Source organism: Bufo gargarizans, chromosome 10 (assembly GCF_014858855.1).
Source record: "Bufo gargarizans isolate SCDJY-AF-19 chromosome 10, ASM1485885v1, whole genome shotgun sequence".
Taxonomy (NCBI): Eukaryota; Metazoa; Chordata; class Amphibia; order Anura; family Bufonidae; genus Bufo; species Bufo gargarizans.
In genome coordinates, this window is record NC_058089.1 from 37,748,388 (window position 1) to 37,770,678 (window position 22,291).

General features: G+C 46.7%; 1 protein-coding gene across 1 annotated transcript in view; it reads right to left on the reverse strand.

Annotated features, from left to right (window-relative positions):
- Positions 1-6,315: 6,315 nt before the first annotated feature.
- The window catches only part of MAJIN (membrane anchored junction protein), a 31,710-nt gene continuing 15,734 nt past the window's right edge, over positions 6,316-22,291 (reverse strand). The window contains exon 5 of the mRNA XM_044269252.1: positions 6,316-6,425. Coding sequence (XP_044125187.1) covers positions 6,316-6,425 — 110 coding nt within the window. The remainder of the gene's footprint in view (positions 6,426-22,291) is intronic.

The following is a 22,291-nucleotide window of genomic DNA, read 5'->3' on the forward strand; positions in this document are numbered from 1 at the left end:
CCAAGGTCCTCTGGAAGTACGGTAATCTGGGTAGTGGTGGACCGTTTTAGTAAAATGGCCCATTTTATCCCACTCCCTGGATTGCCCTCGGCCAGAGAATTGGCAGATCTGTTCTTGAATCATGTCTTTCGATTACACGGAGCGCCGGATGACATTGTTTCAGACAGAGGAGTGCAATTCATCTCCCGCTTCTGGCGTTCTTTCTGCTCCCGATTGGGTATTAATTTGTCTTTTTCTTCTGGTTTTCACCCAGAGACCAACGGTCAGACGGAAAGGACTAACCAGACCCTGGAGCAATATCTCTGGTGCTTCGTGTCAGACTGCCAGGAGGAATGGGCAGCGTATCTACCCTTTGCGGAGGTGGCTTATAATAACTCTGAGCATGCTTCCACTAAGATGTCTCCGTTCAGGTGCGTGGGGAGCAGGGATCCAAGACTCTCTTCTTTGGACGGACCCTCCACTGACTCACCGGTGGTGGATCAGTGGTTCAAGGATAGGCGTCCCATTTGGTCGTCGGCCCAGCGGAATCTCCGCAGTGCGGTGGCGCAACAGAAGAAATTTGCTGATCGTCATCGCACCGTAGAGCAAAAGTTTAAGGTGGGAGATCAGGTGTGGGTCTCCACTCGGAACATTCCGCTGCGTCAGCCATCTTCCAAGTTGGGTCCTCGATTCATTGGCCCATACCCAGTGACACAAAAGATCAACCGAGTTACGTACAAGGTTGCTCTTCCACCGTCGATCCGAGGAGTGAACACCTTTCATGTTTCACTTCTCAAATCGGCAGCCGACTCCGCTCCCTTCATTCAGACCCCATCCCCGCTGGAGGTCCAAGGGGTACCGGAGTTCGAAGTGAACAGAATTTTGGACTCTCGTTTTGTCCAAAGGTCTCTTCAATACTTGGTGGACTGGAAGGGTTTTGGTCCAGAGGAGAGATGTTGGATACCTGCCTTTCACCGGGATAATCCGGGAAAAGCTTGCTTGGAGTCTTCAGAGCCGCCTCCTCGAGGGGGGGGGGTAATGTAAGATCCTCACCTGCTTTGCACTCCAGGGGAACCAAGAGGGGTCCTCGTGGAGTTGCGGGACAGGTTATGCGTGTCTCTGATGCACCAGCGCTGACCCCTTTGCGAGCCAGTGCGGAGATGCGTTCGCGTGGACATCGGAGGGGAGGACCGTCGGAGTCCCGGGGACAGAGTGGCCAGGCGAGTGACAAGACGCCGCGGCCAGGGTTGTCTCCGGTGTCTCCTGCGACTTCCGTTTCCGCATCTGGGTCCACGCGCTCGCATACTCGCGCTGAGTCAATCATGCGTCCATGCGTACGCACGAGGGCAGGTTCGCAAAGGGATACACGGTCGCGAGTACGCGCTTCTTATGCACTTCGTCGACCAGTGGCGCATATTATACTGACTCACAAGAGCAAAGTGGATTAGGGAGCCAGCCATGGGTTAATCAACTTGTGATTGCCTTAGGCCTTGTACTCAGGTGCAGGGCAATTTGTTCACCTATGGTAGTGGACACTTGGCACCCTGGGATTGGTCAGCAGGCATTTAAAAGGAGGTCTCTCAGGGTGATCAGTGCCCACTGTTATTTTCCCTCAACCAGGTATAGGTCACAACTCCTAGTGACTGAAGACTGCCAGGAACTTTGTCCTTACAGCGGACCCAAGATCTGGAGTGACTCGACTGCCAAGTGCACAGCATCATTCAGCACTGGTTGGGACTATTCCTGGAATCTCCTTGCCAGTTTTTTTGTTATTATTCCTTGTTACCAGCAAGTGTCCTGGACGTTTATGTTTCTGGTGAATAAACACCTTTTTGCTTTCATCACTGGTCTGTTTGTTGGTGCCTTGCATTACACTCACAACCTGGAATTAACATGGATTGTTTGAGGATTTGCATCATTAAATTTACAGAACATGCCCACAGCTTTGAAGATGTTTTTTTTTTTTATTATTATTATTATTATTATTATTGTAAAGCAAACACATAACAAAAAAAGTCAATGTGCATAACTATTCACCCCTCTAAAGTCAATACTTTAGCCATCTTTTGCGGCAATCACAGCTCCAAGTCGCTTTGGATAAGTCTCTTTGAGATTGCCACATCTTACCACTGGGATTTTTGCCCATTCCTCCTTGCAAAACTGCTCCAGCTCCTTCAAGATGGATGGTTTGCGCTTGTGAACAACAATCTTTAAAGGGAAACTGTCACCTCCAAAAAACATCCCAAGCCAGGAGGTGACAGGTTCCCTTTAAGTCTGACCACAGATTTTCTATTGGATTGAGATCTGGGCTTTGACTAGGCCATTCACACACATTTACATGTTTCCCCTAAACCACTTAATTGTTGCTTTAGCAGTGTGTTTGGGGTCATTGTCCTGCTGGAAGGTGAACCTCCATCCTAGCCTCAAATCACGCACCATCCATGTATTTAGCACCATCCATCTTTGCCTCAACTCTGACCAGTTTCCCAGTCCCGGCTGCTGAAAAACATCCCCACAGCATGATGCTGGGGATGGTGTTCTTTGGGTGATGTGATGTATTGGGTTTGCGCCAGACAGCATTTTCTTTGATGGCCGAAAAGTTCAATTTTAGTCTCATCAGACCAGAACACCTTCCTCCATATATTTTGGGAGTCTCCCACATGCCTTTTCGCAAACTCACAACGTGCCTTTTTGTTTTTAGCTGAAGTAATGGCTTTCTTCTGGCCACTCTGCCATAAAGCCTAACTCTATGGAGCTTATGGCTTATTGTCATCCTAGGTCTCTGTACTGCCTCTCTGATTAATGCCATCCTTGCCCTGTCTCTTGGCAGGTTTGCTGTAGTGCCATGTTCTTTCCATTTGGTTATGATAGATTTTATGGTGCTCCTAGGGATCATCAAAGATTTTGATATTTTTTTATTACCTAACCCTGACTTGTGCTTCTCAACAACATTGTCCCTTACTTGTTTGGAGAGTTACTTGGTCTTCATGGCAGTGTTTGGTTAGTGATGCCACTTGCTTAGGTGTTGCAGCCTCTGGGGCCTTTCAAAAAAGGTGTGTATATGTAATGACAGATCATGTGACACTTAGATTGCACATAGGTGGACATCATTTCACTAATTTTATATCAGGACACTGAGGCTCATATTGCTGTCTCTCTCTTTACTGAATCTACCATAGCAGCAAAGAAAACATTGAGGTGTAACAGAAAAAAACATGGTAACAGACCCTCTCCTCAGTCCCAGTATATATGGCCTCTTCCCACTGGGATCCTCCTCTTTCTTTGCTGCTACCAAGATAAGTACACCTTGTTTTTCTGTGATATACACCTTTTTCCAGTTTTTTTGTCTCCAGACAGAGCCCTCGGCCACCCCTGTGGTCCTGAGGGCTCAGTCTGGGGTGTTTTCATGTCGATGTTATTAGTTTACCTCAGATTAGGACTGCTTTAGGTCTCACAGTTGTGTCCCTCTGGCGCATTCGCTTGGCGGCAAGTGTCGGTCTCCTTCGGTTACCCGGGGCTTGCGCGCGGCATCGGGGGGGGGGGGGGGGGGCGTTAGTTTCCGTCTCTTCCTCGGCAATCTCACCTGCATTGCCGGAACGAGAGTTGCCGCTCCTTCTCCCGCGCGCCGGGGTCTGCCATTGTTTCTTCTTTTCCAGGCCCGAGATCTCGCGAAATCACGCGAGATCTCGGGTAGTTTGTTCTATTGTGCGGCACTTCAGCGCGTATCTCCCTGCTCTTCGGGCGGCCACGCGTCCCGCAGGGTCTCAGGAGACTCAGACACAGTCTCCGGCCCTGCGGATCAACGGTAGTGCCAGCGTCTGCGCCGGTCTCCTGTGTGAATACTTTGGTTAGCCCCAATATATCTGTTCAGCACAAACCTTCCCCTTTTTGTCCCTATACCAATTGTTCCTGCTGGGGTGACATACTCCTTCCAACAGCAATTTGCTTAAATCAACCTTCAATACCTGCAATACCACCCCCCCCCCCCTGCATTACCCTTGCAGGACAATCCCTCCAGGGGCCATGTGTCCCTGTTTCCAGGGGAACTGCGGGTCCCTTTGCCTCAGATACTCAAGCCTTGGCTCTCCAACAATCTATATCAAATGCCATAATGTCAATACCTATCTTGCCATAGAAAGGAGAAAGGCGATCCTCATGAAAATAGAGCCCAAACTGGCCAACTTGGCATTATTCGAAGCGGGCAAAGATGCCCAAGGGCTCCTATTTGGAGACTCCTTTATTAAGGAACTGGGCAAGTATGTAGGTGCCTTTACGGCCCTTGACAAGGCACAGACATCTATGCGCAAAGTTTTTTCAAACCATTTCTCTGCCAGGGCCGGCAGTTCTCGGGGCCAACTTTCCGGCCGATCCTCTTTCCATACCCGAGGTTTGGGTAGCGGCTCCTCTACGTACAGAGCATCTCTACAAGACCCATGACACTAGCCCACATTCTTCCTGTCCCGGGGCGGACCAGGCCGATCCAGAGGGTTCCGAGGACACTCTGGCTCCAGACGTCCATACGGTTAGTCCCCGTCCCCTTCTAGATTCTTCAGTTGTTTGTGTCGGGGGCAGACTCCATCTTTTTTCACATGTGTGGTCAAGGGTCACCTCCAACCTATGGGTTTTGCTCACGGTCAGAGGGTTCGAGATAGACCTCGTGGCCAATCCGGTAGATCTGCCTCCTCCACACCCTATGGGGTTGTCCGACCCAGGACGATCTCTCGTCCATATGGAATTAACAAAATTATACCAGAAAGGGGCGATAGAACGAGCCCCCACAGGCCGCGTGGGAGTCGTCAGCAACATTTTCTTAGTTCAAAAGAAGGGAGGCCAGATGCGCCCCGTTATAAATCTCAAGAATTTAAACACGTTTGTTCAGTATCGTCACTTCAAAATGGAGGGCATCCACCTTCTGAGAGACATGCTGCTCCCAGGGGATTGGATGGCCAAACTGGACCTCAAGGATGCCTTCCTGACAGTTCCGGTTGCACCCAGTTCCAGAGATTTACTAGGTTTTCGCTGGAACGATCAAATTTCACCAAAGCTTGGCTTTGCAACCGGGGAGTGTGATTAATTATTTATTTAGACGATATCCTGTTCATGGCCCACAGTCCCTCCGTCCTTCAGGAAAACAGATGTCCATGATGCTCATCTCCAGCCTGGGGTTTATCATGAACCAGGATAAATCTTGCCTGATCCCTTCCACCTCCATGGAGTTTTTGGGCTTCACCATAGACTCCGTCAAAAGTCCGAGCTACTCGCAAGGAGTTACGACACTCCCTGGCGCTTCCTCAGGTGTCTCTGAGACATCTGGCGCAGATAATCGGTCTCTTGGCATCGTCCATTCAGGCGATTTTCCCGGCCCCTCTGCACTATCGAGTGCTGCAACGCCTCAAGATTGCGCATCTGCGGGCAGGGGCATCTTATGCTGACACATTGGACGTGGAGACCAGACACGAGTTGATGTGGTGGATCCACAATCTCTCGGTGTGGAATGGCAAGGCGATCTTCAGGCCCCAGCCGGACCTAGTGATAGAGTCGGATGCCAGTCTACATGGTTGGGGAGCTCATTGCAACGGTGTCTCCACCGGGGGCCCTTGGTCCCCGGACGAGTCACGACTCCACATCAACACCTTGGAGCTCCTGGCGGGATCCTTGGGGATACAGAGTTTCGTCAACGGCACAGTCAGAGCCTGTATCAGGCTCCGTATGGACAATGTGTCGGTGGTCCGATACATAATTGCATGGGCAGCACGCATTTCTCGGTGTTGACACATCTAGCGAAAGATTTCTGGGATCACTGTTTGGCCACAGACATCACGGTGGTTGCGGAATACCTTCCGGGCCTCCACAATACTCTGGCGGACTGGAGCTTGCGTTTCTTGTCCGACTCCAGCGATTGGAAGTTAGATGTGACAGTTTTCTCCATCGACCTCTTCGTGTCACGGTTAAACGCACAACTACCCAGATTCTCCAGCTGGCGACCGGACCCAGAGCCGGAAGCGGTGGATCCTTTTCTCCAGCAGTGGTCAGGGTCCCTCATGTATGTGTTCCCGCCATTCACTCTGATACCAAGGCTTCTGCTCCAGATTCGTCGTCAATCAGCCGAACTGGTTCTGATCTTGGTCCCCCAACCTGTAAGAGCTGCTCGTCGAAGAGCCGGTCCTCCTGCCAACTCATTCATACCTTCTCAGAGGGCCAGCGGGTCAACCTTATTCTTTACTTCAGGAAGGATTCTTTCAACTCCTCGCTTGCAGGGTGTCGGGGGTCCCTGGGACGTTGCGGGCGTTTCGGAGACAACTCGATTTTTACTGGAGAGTGCATGGGCTCCTGGAACTAGACGCGCCAATTGAGCAGCCTGGGACACCTGGGCTCGTTGGTGCCTCGCTCTGGATCTGGATCCCATTGAGGCACCTGTAACTTCAGTGTTGCTTTTTCTGATGTTCCTGTTCGAAGAGGGCAAAGCGTACCGCACTATTAATCTTTACAGATCCGCAATTTCTTCCAGACATTGTGGTTTTGATGGATGTCCAGCAGGGCAACACCTGTTGGTGTGTAGACTCCTTAGAGGCTCTCGCCTCTCCTGTCCTCCAAGGCCTTGTTTTTCCGCGACTTGGGTCGCGTCAGCTGTACTAAATTTTTTCACAAACTGGCCGTCTAATAAACAATTGTCATTGCGACAGTTATCAGCAAAACTGGTCACCTTGTTTTGCCTGATTTCCTGCAAAAGAGTGTCGGATGTACGGGCCTTGGACCACGACGCCCGTTCATTTACTCTGGAGGGGGTTACGTTTAACCATTTTCCGTCGTACAAAAACCAACATCCGCTCAGTGTCTTATCCCGTTTTCCCCTCTTCGCCACAGCTGTGTCCAGTGGCCTGCCTGCAAGAATATGAATCGCGCACGTCGGACTTGCGTTCTTTGGTTTTCCCTCACCTGTTTATTTCATTCCGTAGGCAGTTTGCCCCAGTTTCCAGCGTTACGCTCTCTCGGTGGGTCAAGTGGATCTTGTCCCTTTCGAGGACTGATGCATCCATTTTCACCGCACACTCGGTTCAGAGCGTGGCGGCCACTTCCATGACAGTGTCAGGAGCTCGTTTGGAGGATGTTATGAAATTGGTGGACTGGTCTAGAGTTTCCACCTTCTAAGAATTCTATTTTCGTCCTCCATCTCATGTTTTCTCTTCTGTGGTGGCTCAACTTTAAACTTGCAATATGAGCCTCCGTGTCCTGATATAAAATTACATGATTTTCCTATTTTATGATGTAAAGTCATGATTTTATGAAGGACACGGAGGCGAGTATTGCCACACCCCTCTCTTTTGTTCCCTCAATGGTTTGGGGGCGGTTTCGTTTTCATGATCTGTGTATAGCCTCATCCGTCTTGTAGTTTCTGTTTTGACCCGTGACCATCTTACTGTCCGTGATGATGATCCCTGACGGCTTCTCAATGCTTCTTTATCGAACATTTTTTCCATAGGTTGAAGATGTCAAGCCTTGAAGAACGTGCTACAGTGCTTCTTTGATTCCGAGGTCCGTTTTTCCTCGTAGACGATGTTACTGTTCCAGTTAAAGGTTTTCACGGGTGAGAGTTTCTTCAGTCGTTCCGGTTGTTCTCGCCAGGAAGATTTTCGTTCAGCAAGTTACTCAGATTTGGCTGATGGCAGTGCACAAAGAAAGAGGAGGATCCCAGTGGGAAGAGGCCATATGTACTAAGACTGAGGGGAGGGGCTGTTACCATGGATTTTTCTGTTACACCTCAATGTTTTCTTTTCTGCTATGGTAGATTCAGTAAAGAGAGAGACAGCAATACTCGCATCCGTGTCCTTCAAAAAATCATGACTTTACGTCATAAAATAGGAAAATCATGTAATTATGTGACTTCTGAAGGTAATTGGTTGCACCAGAGCTTTTTATGGGCTTCCTAACAACGCCCATGACAATTTTCTGTTTTCTATTTCTAAACGATAGTTTTATTTATATATTTTTCTCATTTAACTTCACCAACTTAGACTATCGTGTTCTGATGCATCACATAAAATTCAGATTAACAAAACATTGAATTTAAGGCTGTAATGTAAAAAAGTCAAGGGGGGGGGGGGGTGAATACTTTTGCAAGGCACTTACCTGTGACGGGGAGATACAGCATCGGCGGTGCAGGCATCAGAAGCGACGCGGGTGCGGAGCGAGGTAAATATAACCTGTGTGAGGGGCCCGGGCATTTTGGGGGGCATCATAGGGGCTGGATAACCCCTGTAAGTTATGTGCAGATTGACGGCAGACATTTTTTCACAGCGTGTGGATTTTTTCTTAACATCTAATCCACTCTGCTGCTATGGATTTTACCCACATTCACCCAGAATCAGCACTAACAAAAAATACTGTTTGACTGTTATGAAACGTCCACTTTGATAATGCACAGCAGAATGGATCCACACAAAGTAAACTGCTTGTGCCTTGTCTTTTTGATAAAACAAATCACAATTGTTACCTTTTAAACTGTGTACGTGCTGTAGTTAATGTGTGTAACCCCTTGTAGGGAGAATGCTATAGACGTCTCCTATTTAATGAAGTGTAATAATCTAATTTGCTAATAAGTCAATGAGTCAGTGATTGTTCCATGATTGGGATCAGTTTTAAATTATAATTTATCTGTAAATGCAAAGAAAGAAAGGGCTTTTCACACTATTGATTTTATAGCAAATCATTTAGACCTGGTTGAGCTGCCAGATCTGAAGGACGGGAACATCATCGGTCTTTGGCATAAGAGAACCTGTAACTTCTTCTGACATGTAGGACCACATGGTGCGGTCATGGGGCAGCTCTAGTTAAACTAATGAGACTGCACTGCAGTGGTGTGCCTAGGGTGCTTTCTTTGGCCCCCTCTCCCACAATACTTAAAAAAAATTGTACCCCCTCACAGTAGTATTGCCCTCATTGTACAACCTTCACAGTAGTTTTGTACAGATGTGTGCCCCCTCACAGTAGTTATGCCCACATTGTGCCCTCTCTGTGCCCCTTTCACAGTTGTGATGACCTCTTTGTGCCCCTTCATAGTATTAATCCCCATTGTGCCCCCTTTATAGTAATAATGCCCACTGTGCCCCCCTTCATAGTAATAAACCCCAATGTGCCCCCTTCTTAGTAATAATGCCCATTGTGCCCCCTTCACAGTAATAATCCCAATTGTGCCCCCTTCATAGTAATAATGCCCATTGTGCCCCCTTCACAGTAATAATGCCCATTGTGCCCCCTTAATAGTACTAATAGCGACTGTGCTACTAATGCCCTCTGTGCCTCCTCCATAGTAGAAATCCCCATTGTGCCCCTTCACAATAATAATCCCCTTTGTGCCCCCTTTATAGTAATAATGTGCACTGTGCCCCCTTCATAGTAATAAACCCCATTGTGCCCCCTTCTTAGTAATAATGCCCATTGTGGCCCCTTCACAGAAATAATCCCCATTGTGCCCCCTTCATAGTAATAATGCCCACTGTACCCCCTTCATAGTAATAATACCCATTGTGCCCCCTTCACAGTAAAAATCCCCTTTGTGCCCCCTTCATAGTAATAATCCCCATTGTGCCCCTTCATAGTAATAATGCCCACTGTACCCCCTTCATAGTAATAATGCCCACTGTATCCCCTTCATAGTAATAATGCCCATTGTGTCCCCTTCATAGTAATAATCCCCATTGTGCCCCCTTTATAGTAATAATGCCCACTGTGCCCCTTCATAGTAATAATTCCCATTGTGCCCTTTTCACAGTAATAATGCCCATTGTGCCCCCTTAATAGTAGTATTGCCCACTGTGCTAGTAATGCCCTCTGTGCCCCCTCCATAGTATAAATCCCCACTGTGCCACCTTCAAAGTAATAATTCCCATTGTGCCCACTTTATAGTAATGCCCACTGTGACCCTTTCAAAGTAATAATGCCCTCTGTGTCTTCTTCATTGTAGTAATGCCCTCTGGCTCTGTGACCCCCCATAATAGAAATGCCCATTGTGCCCCCTTCACATTAGTAATGCCCTCTGTGCCCCCTCCATAGTAATAAAGTCCTCTGTTCCCCCTCCATAGTAATAAAGCCCTCTGTGCCCCCTACATAGTAATAAAGCCCTCTGTGCCCCCTCTGTATTAGGTTACTTTCACACTTGCAGCAGAGGGATCCGGCAAGCAATTCCGTTGCCAACGTATGCCAACTGATGGCATTTGTAAGGCTACTTTCACACTTGCGTTCGGGGTTCCGCTTGTGAGTTCCATTTGAAGGCTCTCACAAGCGGCCCCGAACACATCCTTACGGCCCCAATGCATTCTGAGTGGATGCGGATCTGCTCAGAATGCCTCAGTCTGGCACCGTTTGGCCTCCGCTCCGCTCAGCAGGCGGACACCTGAACGCTGCTTGCATTGTTCGGGTGTCGCTTGGCCGTGCGGAGCCAAACGGATCCGTCCAGACTTACAATGTAAGTCAATGGGGATGGATCCGTTTGAAGTTGACACAATATGGCTCAATTTCAAATGGATCCATCCCCCATTGACTTTCAGTGTAAAGTCTGGACGGATCCGTCTGACTAACTTTCAGACTTAGAATTTTTTCAGAAATATAATGCAGACGGATCCGTTCTGAACGGATCCCATCGTCTGCATTATAGGAGCGTATCCGTCTGTACAGACACCAGACTGATCCGCTCCGAATGAAAGTGTGAAAGTAGCCTAAGACTGACAAGGATCCTGATCAGTCAGAAAAATGCATTGAAATGCCGGATCCACCTTTCCGGTGTCATCCAGCAAAACGGATCCGGCATTTTTTTTTTCACCTTTTTTGGAAGGACAGATCCGGCATTCTGGTATTTTAAAGGCCGGATCTAACACATTCCTATGGAAAAAATCCGGCATTCAGGCAAGTCTTTTGTTTTTTTCGCCTGAGATAAAACCATAGCATGCTGCGGTTTTATCTTTTGCCTGATCAGTCAAAATGACTGAACTGAAGACATCCTTATGCATTCTGAACGGATTACTCTCTATTCAGAATGCATGGGGATATGCCTGATCAGTTCTTTTCCGGTATTGAGCCCTTTCGACGGAACTCAGTGCCGGAAAAGAAAAACGCAAGTGTAAAAGTACCCTTAAAAAAAAACAAAAAAACACTGTAGCTACTCACCCTGTCCCATTCCTAAAGCTCACAGTCCTCTCTCCACTGTGTGGGTGGAGCTTATGCAGATTTCTGAGCTGCAGGCTCCGCCCACACATGATAGTACCCCGTGCTAGGGGAAGGAAGCAGGTCCACGTCTCTGCTGGACATGTCCTGCCTAAGCCAGCTAGAGCACCTTCAGCTCTGCTGGACACAGAGGCCAAAGCCTCTGAAGCCAGGCGGTATAGATTATCTGGTATTAATCTAGAGACAAACTACAGAGAGAAGTTGGTTGTAGCATAAAGAAAAAAGCTAAGTTATATAGTAAGCTTGTCAGCACAGCAGAGCCAGAGAGCAACAGATGTAGCAGGATTGAGTTTGTTTGCCTGTCAGAGTTAATGCTAACGCCTGTTGGGAACCAAGACAAAGCCTGAAACTGTTGGAGAAATGTTTATTCAACTAAAGCTGTTATTGAACTTCATCACAAAGTCTGGGCTCAAGTTATTTCTTCAAATCCCCCTATTTTCTCTTCTTCTTCGAATGACAACGCCTGGGTTCCAGCGTATCCAGGTAAGAGAACCGTGACATGTGCACCAACATTAAGGGATATTTAGGCCACCCTACACCACTCTGGCATTCCTACACCTGGGTACCATCTACTACATCACTAAAGGGGCCCTGTGTCCTTGTTGCTTCACTGCAAATAGCGTCACAAAAAACATTTGCTTTAAGGGACCCATGGCCGTTGTCGTGCGTCGCAGATATAATTGACCAAATAACTGATGTGTGAACTTGGCCTTAGTAGTATAATAATACAAATAATAAAGGAACAGCACAACATATAGTAATATAGTAATAAGAATAGAAGTTCCATAATTGCATGGTTATTACATAGGGGATGCAAGTAGTTACTAAAGCAGACATGTCAGGAGAGGGGACAGCTCCTCTTTAAAAATATAAAAGTAGTGTACTCTCCTGGGTCACCTCTGCTAGATCCTCATCAATCTGAATGAAAAAATATGATAGCCATTGATAGGGAAATAATTGCTATGCATAACATATTTACAGTATGTGGGGATGGAGTGTTTCTGAAAATTTTGCACTACTTTCAAGTAAGAGTAAAACTCTTGGTCCCTGCACAAGGGCAGAAATAAGGCATGAACATTGGAGGATATTTAGCCGATGCAGCCAATCACCTGATAAATAAAGAAAACGCTTGTTCATCAGCTGAAGGCATCGGTGATGTGGACACCTAAATTATTGCTTCTGGGCTGCAGATCATCCATTGTAGACAGGGATCTACTGCCCAGAAACAGTGAATCTGTATAGGGATGAGTGATCGCAGCAACAATCCCTTATCCCAATGCAGCAGAAGTGATTGCTGCATGTAAACAGCCCGTGTGAACGGGCCTTCAGGTATTTTTTCAGCTTTTGTAAAATGCTTATCTTGTTATTTTTTCTGGTGTTTTTAACCTCTTAAGGACACATGACGTACCGGTACGTCATGATGTCCTGGTACTTAAGGACACATGACGCACCGGTACGTCATGAATGGTTCCGATCACCGCCGCTCGGCGGGCGGTGATCGGAACCCGGTGCCTGCTCAAATCATTGAGCAGGCACCTGGGGCAAATGCGCCGGGGGGTCCTGTGACCCCCCCATGTCGGCGATCGCAGAAAACCGCAGGTCAATTCAGACCTGCGGTTTTCTGCGTTTCCGGGTTATTCGGGTCTCTGAAGACCCGATAACCCGGAACAGGATGGTGATGGTGGTGTGATTTCACTCCACCAATCACCATCCAGCGATCCTGAGTGGTGATGGTGACATCACCACTCAGGATCGCTTTCTGATTGGTCAGTGGGCGGTCCGGCGGCAGATTCAAAAGAGGCAGGCGCTCCTCTCCTCCTCCTTTTGTGTTCCGGAGCCGGAGGAGAGAGGAGCTGCCTGCACGTGTCTGCTGCCGCTGCCTGCACCCGATCTGTGCCCCCAGGACCCGATCTCTGCCACCAGCACCCCCCATCAGGTACATAGGGACAGCTAGGGAAAGTTTGGGTTAGGCAGGGAAAAAAAGGGAAAGTTAGTTTTTTTCACTTTTTATTGCATCACCCTAGTTAGGGTGTCTGGGGTCCACAGCACAGCTGTGTGACCCTAGACCCCCCAGGGGTGCTGCCACTTGCCCCCCCCTGCCCCCCCTCCCCCCCCCCCCCACTTTTTTGGGGTGCAGGATTTTTTTTTTTTTTTTTGTGTACGCTGACTGTGGCCGGCACTCTTAGTGTCCGGCCACTGTTAGCGCATCGCACACCCCACCGCTGATCAACTTCGGACGGTTGATCAGCGGTTTTGAATTTTTTTTTCCACATTTTTTGGCCTTTTTTTTAGTCAGTTTATTTTTTTATTTTTTTAGTTTTAGGGTGAGTTCGTGAACACCCGTGCCCCCACACACACGCACACAAAATAAAGAGTTACACACACGCACATATACACGCAGACACACACTCCCCTATGGCCCGCCGGACGTTCTCGGCTGAGGAGGCATACGCCCAGCTTGCCTCCGAATCCGAGAGTCCCAGTGAGGATGAGGATGACCCCACATTCCTGTTGTCATCCGCATCCTCCTCATCATCTAGCGATGATGATGAGCCCCCAAGGCGGCGGAGACGCCGCCAGGCGGAGCAAGGGGACCGCCATGTTAGGGACCCTGTGGCCCAGCCTAGTACGAGCAGCTCTGGGGCTCGTACTGGTTTCCCGGCCCACCAGTTAAATCCACCGGAGCACCCTGCCGGTGAATTTGTCTGGTGTAGCCCAGAGCGATACGAGCCCGTGATTCCTGATTTTGTAGGCCAATCAGGAATCCAGATTTCCACAGTGGGCTACACTGAATATGACTTTTTTCGTCATTTTTTCAGTGACCCACTGGTAAATCTGATGGTGGAGCAGACGAATCTGTACGCCCAACAGTTCGTCGCTCAACACCCGGGCTCCTTTTTGGCCAGGCCCGGTGGCTGGACGCCGGTCAGTGCAGCCGAAATGAGGACATTTTGGGGCCTCGTGCTGCATATGGGCCTGGTCAAGAAACCCAGTGTCAGGCTGTACTGGAGTGGGGACGTCCTATACCAGACCCCACTTTACAGTACAGCCATGACACGCTCCCGGTTTGAGGCCATTCGGAAATGTCTGCATTATTCCGATAATGCAGCATGTCCCCCCCGAGGTGATCCTGCCCATGACCGTCTGTACAAGATACGGCCGGTCATCGATCACTTTGGGGCCAAATTCATGGAGGCCTATGTACCTGGAAGAGAGGTCGCGGTTGATGAGTCTCTCATTGCGTTCAAGGGGAGACTCATTTTCCGCCAGTATGTGCCCACCAAGCGAGCGAGGTATGGCGTGAAGCTATACAAAATTTGTGAGAGTACCTCAGGGTACACTTACAAATTTCGTATATACGAGGGGCGAGATTCCCGGATTCAACCCCCAGAATGTCCCCCCACTCTGGGTGTTACCGGGAAACTTGTGTGGGACCTTATGTTCCCACTGCTGGATAAGGGTTACCACCTTTACGTGGATAACTTTTATACCAGTATCCCCTTGTTCCAGTCCCTTGCCGCCAGATCCACGTTCGCTTGTGGGACCGTGCGGAAAAATCAACGCGGCCTCCCTGCCCTCCCCCTCCAGGTACCTATCCCCAGGGGTGAGACCCGTGCCCTTACCACTGGAAACCTGTTGCTGGTCAGGTATAAGGACAAGAGGGATGTCCTTATGCTGTCCACAATTCATGGTAACGGCATCACCCCTGTCCCTGTGCGAGGTACCGCGGCAACGGTCCTCAAGCCCGATTGTATCGTCGCCTACAATCGGTATATGGGAGGAGTTGATCTCTCTGATCAAGTCCTCAAGCCATATAACGCCATGCGCAAAACCCGGGCATGGTACAAAAAAGTTGCGGTCTACTTGGTGCAGGTTGCCATGTACAACTCTTTTGTACTATCCCAAAGCGCTGGCAGCACAGGGACATTCCTCCAATTCTATGAGGCAGTCCTCAAAGACCTGATCTTTTCGGACCGGGAAAGAGCAGGCCGGAGTACCTCGGGAACTGGAGGCGCCCGGATCGTCCCTGGCCAACACTTTCCAGGTGTGGTCCCCCATACTGGAAAGAAGGGACGAACCCAAAAAAGGTGCAGAGTGTGTCACAGGAGGGGGATACGGAAGGACACCACAACTCAATGTGACACGTGCCCCGATCATCCGGGCCTCTGCATTATTGGTTGCTTCAGGGAGTATCACACTTCCATGGAGTACTAAATTTATATCCCAATTTAGGACTGACATGGGATAAAAAAAAAAAGGGTTCTCAGACTTGAGACACCCAAAAAAACTATAATTTATTAAAAGTAGACATATTAGGTATCGCCGCGTCGGTAATAATCTCCTCTATAAAAATACCCCATGATCCAACCCCCCCAGATTAACACGGTCCAAAAAAAAAAAAAAAAGTGCAAAAAAAGTTTTTCTTTTGTCACCAAACATAACAAAAAATTTAATAGCAAGCGATCAAAAAGTCATATAGCCCCCAAAATAGTGCCAGAAAAACCGTCCGCTCGTCCCGCAAAAAATGAGCCCCCACATAAGATAATCAGATAAAAAATAAATAAAAAAAATGACACCTAGACTTTAGAGATACCAAAAAAATGTTTGGGTATCAAAAAGGATAATATAGTCAAAAACCTAAATAATTATAAAAAAAAGTAGACTTATTAGGTATCGCCGCGTCCGTAAGAATCTCCTCTATAAAACTATCCCATGACCCAACCCCCCAGATTAACACGGTTAAAAAAAAAAAAATGAAAACGGTGCCAAAAACTCAATTTTTGGCACTTTTTCATTTCAATCCGTTTTTTTCGGTAACAAAACAAGGGTTAACAACCAAACAAAAGTTAATATTTATTACCCTGATACTGCAGTTTACAGAAATGCCATATTTGTGGTCGTAAACTGCTGTATCAGTAAAAGGGAGGCCGCAAAAGGAAAGGACCGACATGGTTTCTGGAAGGCCGATTTTGATGGCCTTTTTTATTGACACCATGTCCCTTTTGAAGCCCCCCTGATGCCCCCCTAGAGTAAAAACTCCCTAAAAGTGACCCCATCTAAGAAACTACAGCCCTCAAGGTATTCAAAACTGATTATACAAACTTTATTAACCCTTTAGGTGTTCCTCAACAGTTAATGGCAAATGGAGATGAAATTTCAGAATCTCAATTTTTTGTAACCTTGCCTCACAAAAATGTAATATAGAGCAACCAAAAATCATATGTACCCTAAAAATAGTCCCCCAAATAATGCCACCTTATCCCATAGTTTCCAAAATGGGGTCACTTTTAGGGAGTTTCTACTCCAGGGGTGCATCAGGGGGGTTGAAACAGGACACGGTGTAAATAAACCGGTCCATAAAAATCAGCCCTCCAAAAACCAAACGGCGCACCTTTCCCTCTACGCCCCGCTGTGTGGCCGTACAGTAGTTTACGGCCACATATTGGGTGTTTCTGTAAACGGCAGAGTCAGGGCAATAAAGATACAGTCTTGTTTGGCTGTTAACCCTTGCTTTGTTAGTGGAAAAAATGGGTTAAAATGGAAAATTAGACAAAAAAATCTAATTCTCAAATTTCATCCCCATTTGTCAATAACTCTTGCGCAACACCTAAAGGGTTAACGACGTATATAAAATCAGTTTTGAATACCTTGAGGGGTGTACTTTCTTAGATGGGGTCACTTTTAGGGAGTTTCTACTCCAGGGGTGCATCAGGGGGGTTGAAACAGGACACGGTGTAAATAAACCGGTCCATAAAAATCAGCCCTCCAAAAACCAAACGGCGCACCTTTCACTCTATGCCCCGCTGTGTGGCCGTACAGTAGTTTACGGCCACATATTGGGTGTTTCTGTAAACGGCAGAGTCAGGGCAATAAAGATACAGTCTTGTTTGGCTGTTAACCCTTGCTTTGTTAGTGGAAAAAATGGGTTAAAATGGAAAATTAGACAAAAAAATCTAATTCTCAAATTTCATCCCCATTTGTCAATAACTCTTGCGCAACACCTAAAGGGTTAACGACGTATATAAAATCAGTTTTGAATACCTTGAGGGGTGTACTTTCTTAGATGGGGTCACTTTTAGGGAGTTTCTACTCCAGGGGTGCATCAGGGGGCTTCAAATGGGACATGGTGTAAATAAACCAGTCCATAAAAATCAGCCTTCCAAAAACCATACGGCGCACCTTTCACTCTACGCCCCGCTGTGTGGCCGTACAGTAGTTTACGGCCACATATTGGGTGTTTCTGTAAACGGCAGAGTCAGGGCAATAAAGATACAGTCTTGTTTGGCTGTTAACCCTTGCTTTGTTAGTGGAAAAAATGGGTTAAAATGGAAAATTAGACAAAAAAATGAAATTCTCAAATTTCTTCCCCATTTGCCAATAACTCTTGTGCAACACCTAAAGGGTTAACGACGTATGTAAAATCAGTTTTGAATACCTTGAGGGGTGTAGTTTCTTAGATGGGGTCATTTTTGGGAGGTTTCTATTATCTAAGCCTCACAATATGACTTCAAACCTGAACTGGTCCATAAAAAGTGGGATTTTGAAGATTTCTGAAAAATTTCAAAATTTGCTTCTAAACTTCTAAGCCTTGTAACATCCCCAAAAATAAAATATCATTCCCAAAATGCTACAAACATGAAGTAGACATATGGGGAATGTAAAGTCATCACAATTTTTGGGGGTATTACTATGTATTACAGAAGTAGAGAAACTGAAACTTTGAAATTTGCTAATTTTTGCAATTTTGGGGTAAATTAGGTATTATTTTGTGCAAAAAAAATAATTTTTTTGACTTCATTTTACCACTGTCATGAAGTACAATATGTGACGAAAAAACAATCTCAGAACGGCCTGGATAAGTCAAAGCGTTTTAAAGTTATGTGCACTTAAAGTGACACTGGTCAGATTTGCAAAAAATGGCCTGGTCCTTAAGGTGAAATAAGGCTGTGTCCCTATGGGGTTAAAGTCCTAGAACATACCTTATTTGAAATAAAAGGTCAATGACTCCAAACATGCAACAAAAGGTGCGGGAAACTAATTACAGTAGCTTGTGTGTAGACTTTTCACCAGATTTTAACATCTGATCACAGTGTTTTTTAACTTAAAAAAATTGAAAATTGAAATAAAATATATAATGAAAATGCCATGAGAAATGAAGAATTTGGGGGGCAATTTATAAACAGATATACACCACATTTTTCCCTTTTCCCTGCAGGTAAAGGGGAACATAATAATGGTCTAAATCTAGGCCAGCAAGGGAGTGTTAAATCCAGCGCCACTACATAATTCAGGCGCATGAACCGCCAACGCAGGAGGGATGAAGACCAGCGTCTAAATTTCCGGTCTTTATAAATGTCCCCATTTGTGTACATGTCCAGCCTAAAGTTGCCCTCACATTTCCCTAGCAAAGTCAGCCAAAATATGAGTGTAAATTGTACTACAATGATGGAGAAAATGGCTTGTACCAAATGTATTATTATCTGACTAATAGGAGTCATAAACAACATAACATTTATTAAAGATGTCCATCCTTTCTTGCTGCAAATGAGTGCCATACACATACAGTAGAAAGGTCATGAGGTGGTCTAAAAAAACATAAAAGCACGACTATGTATGCCATGTGGACACCAATTTTTATATCTAGGCATCCACTACTGAGAACTCCCCCCATTGATACATCTTCTCTACTTGATGGATAAAGATTTAAATATGGAAATACCTGACTATTTTTCTCACTGCGGCTTTCACTAGAGTCTGCATTAGTAAACATAAGTATAAGAAAATGTTATGAATACTGTAATATCATATAAATAGTCTTTTTTAACACAATATTGTCATATATGATGGTAAAGCGGCTTCCAGGACTTACAGTACCTATTGATGACTTATCTTATCCGGTGACGTACCTAGAGTGTTATGGGCCCCGATGCAAACTTTGGATTGGCCCCCCCCCCCCTCCCAATTTATACAAAGAGGCGGAAAATTTTCTTTACACTAAGCCCAATGCATGGCTACACTCACCCAGTCCTAGCTAAATAAATCTGGTCCTACCTCATGCAGAGTGTCGCTGGTATTGGCATGACGACCACTGGATCCAGAAGGAAGGGATGGTGACTGCCCCTGTGAAATCACCAGTAGGGGGCGCTGTGTTGGCCTGTAAGACTGAGCCATGCCAATGTATAGCAGGGTAATCTAGGACATTTCCCCTAAGTGCAACCACACAGTACTAATGCCCACATTGTGGCCCCTCACAGTAATGAAGCCCAGGTTGTGGCCCCTTCTCAATAGTTATGTCCTCCTTGTGGCCCCTCACCATAGTTATGCCCACCTTTGTTCCTGTCACAATAGTTATGCCCACTTTTGTGCCCCGTCACTGTAGTTATGCCCGGATGTGTCCCTCACAGTAGTAATGCCCAGATATGTGTCCCCTCACAGTAGTTGTACAAGATATGTTCCCTCCTCACAGTAGTTATGCCCAGATATGTGCCCCTCTCACAGTAGATATGCCCAGATATGTGCCCCCTCACAGTAGTAATGCCCAGATATGTGCCCCCTCACAGTAGTAATGCCCAGATATGTGCCCCCTCACAGTAGTAATGCCCAAATATGTGCCCCCTCACAGAAGATATGCCAGATATGTGCCCACTCACAGTAGATATTCCAGATATGTGCCCCCTCACAGTGGTTATGGCCAGATATGTGCCCCCTCACAGTAGTAATGCCCAGATATGTGCCCCCTCACAGAAGATATGCCAGATATGTGCCCCCTCACAGTAGTTATACCCAGATATGTGCCCCCTCACAGTATTTATACCCAGATATGTGCCCCTCTCACAGTAGATATGCCCAGATATGTGCCCCCTCACAGTAGATATGCCCAGATATGTGCCCCCTCACAGTAGTAATGCCCAGATATGTGCTCCCTCACAGAAGATATGTCAGATATGTGCCCACTCACAGTAGATATTCCGGATATGTGCCCCCTCACAGTGGTTATGGCCAGATATGTGCCCCTCACAGTAGTAATGCCCAGATATGTGCCCCCTCACAGAAGATATGCCAAATAGGTGCCCCCTCACAGTAGTTATGCCCAGTTATGTGCCCCCTCACACTGCTTATGGCCAGATATGTGCCCCCTCACACTGCTTATGGCCAGATATGTGCCCCCTCACAGTAGTTATGTCAGATTATGTGCCCCCTCACAGTAGTTATGCCACATTATGTGCCCCCTCATAGTAGTTATGCCCGGATATGTGCCCCCTCACAGTAATTATGCCCAGTTATGTGCCCCCTCGTAGCAGTTATGCCTACATATGTGCCCCCTCACAGTAGTTATGCCCAAATATGTGACCCCTCACAGTAGTTATGCCAGATTAGGTGCCCCCTCAAAGTAGTTATGGCAGATTAGGTGCCCCCTCAGTAAAAATGCCCACTTTTGTGCCCCCTCACTCTTGTTGTGGCCCCCGTTTTGCCTCCAGTCTGCAGCTTTACCTTCTTCCCTGATGACGCGCTCCGACACTCACATGCAGAATCGCTTTATTTTCCCTTATGGTGTTAGGATGTGGTGTTTTATTCAATAAATCAAACAAATGTCCCTAGGACTACCTTACACCTATTATCCTACACCTCCTAAATCCTAAAACTTAACCTTTAATAATCATTTTTAAATATTGCCTATAATACTTTAAAATTGTCAGTAGTCACTTGGTCCTAAATATTTCTAGTACTATCCTCCTGCCTGAATTGGCCTATCCGGAGTACGTCTAACTAGCTTGACTGGCCGCGCGCTGCCAGTGTTGATACAAGCTTAATGTGTCGATCATTACTATGTATCTTGGCTAGGTGACTTTACTGGATAAAACTAACAATCCACGCTGCCCCCCGACATGTTTCGCCGTACTCCGGCGTCTTCAGGGGTTCGGGCAGAGTGTGAGCATGTGCTGGCTCGCCTGGATTATATCACTTCCGTTGTGATGTCATTGTTTATGGGCTGGCCCATGAGATTCCATACATCCACCTCCCAAAGGCAAACAGGCCGCTTGCCGGCTGATGTTACCGCCCCCTCCAACTTTGACCTTTGGCTAGTATGCGTCACACCATGTCATCAGATTGCGCTGCGCATGTCTGGTAAACTTATACCTCGGGATGCTTCGAACCACTGCGCATGTCATCTGACTTAGTCTCCGGCGCATCCACTTCCGGATACCTGATCCACGCATGCGCTAATACTTAGTTGTTGAACCTCCGTCCCATTGAGCATGTCAGGGTACTTTGTTTACGGCGCTTTCCACGCGAATATTAAACTGTTGGCATGGTTACCTGCGCTACAGCGCATATCTCCGGACTTCAGCTGCTTTGCAGGTATTGTCCACTTTCACATATATACCGATACTTAGTTGTGGGTTATCATCGCACGGACCTACATTCGCAGCCATTGATGCTCTGATTCTCTACTTTTCCATGAGTGTACCACCCATCCAAAACATGCAGAGATGGGATACGATCCTTTATGATCTTAATATCAATCTAGTCTACCTTTTGGATAGTGCTCATTAGACTAGTATGTTAGTATACTATCGGCCTATAATCCCATCACACTATCTAGGTTATAGATGTTGTGGTGTCATGGGCTTCCCTGATGTCTCATTCGATCTTTTGGTCTACACTGCATATTCTGCATATCAATTTTGATGGGTTCCATTCATACATACTGCATATCCTCAGCTTGGAATCTGCTTGTTATAGGGGTTGCACTTATGTGATTATAGCCTTACTGCTTTTACTCTTAATGTATATATTGTCTCTCGGATCCTACACATTTTAGCCCTTCTATGGTCGCCAGATTACAATTCCATCTCTTATCCAAACTCATTTCTCCAATATGTGCTTCTGATGGTAATCTTGGCTACGTCATATTTTGCAAATCCCCAATCTCCGGGTGGGATGAATGGACTCTCATACTTGCCATTCTTGCCCATCCTATCTAGTTCTTTTATTTTATCCTTGCCGAGTAAGCTTTTAGTTTATAAATTCTTGTATTTGTCATACTGCATAACATCTCATAATTTACTTTTTCTTTTCTTTTGTAGGAGGG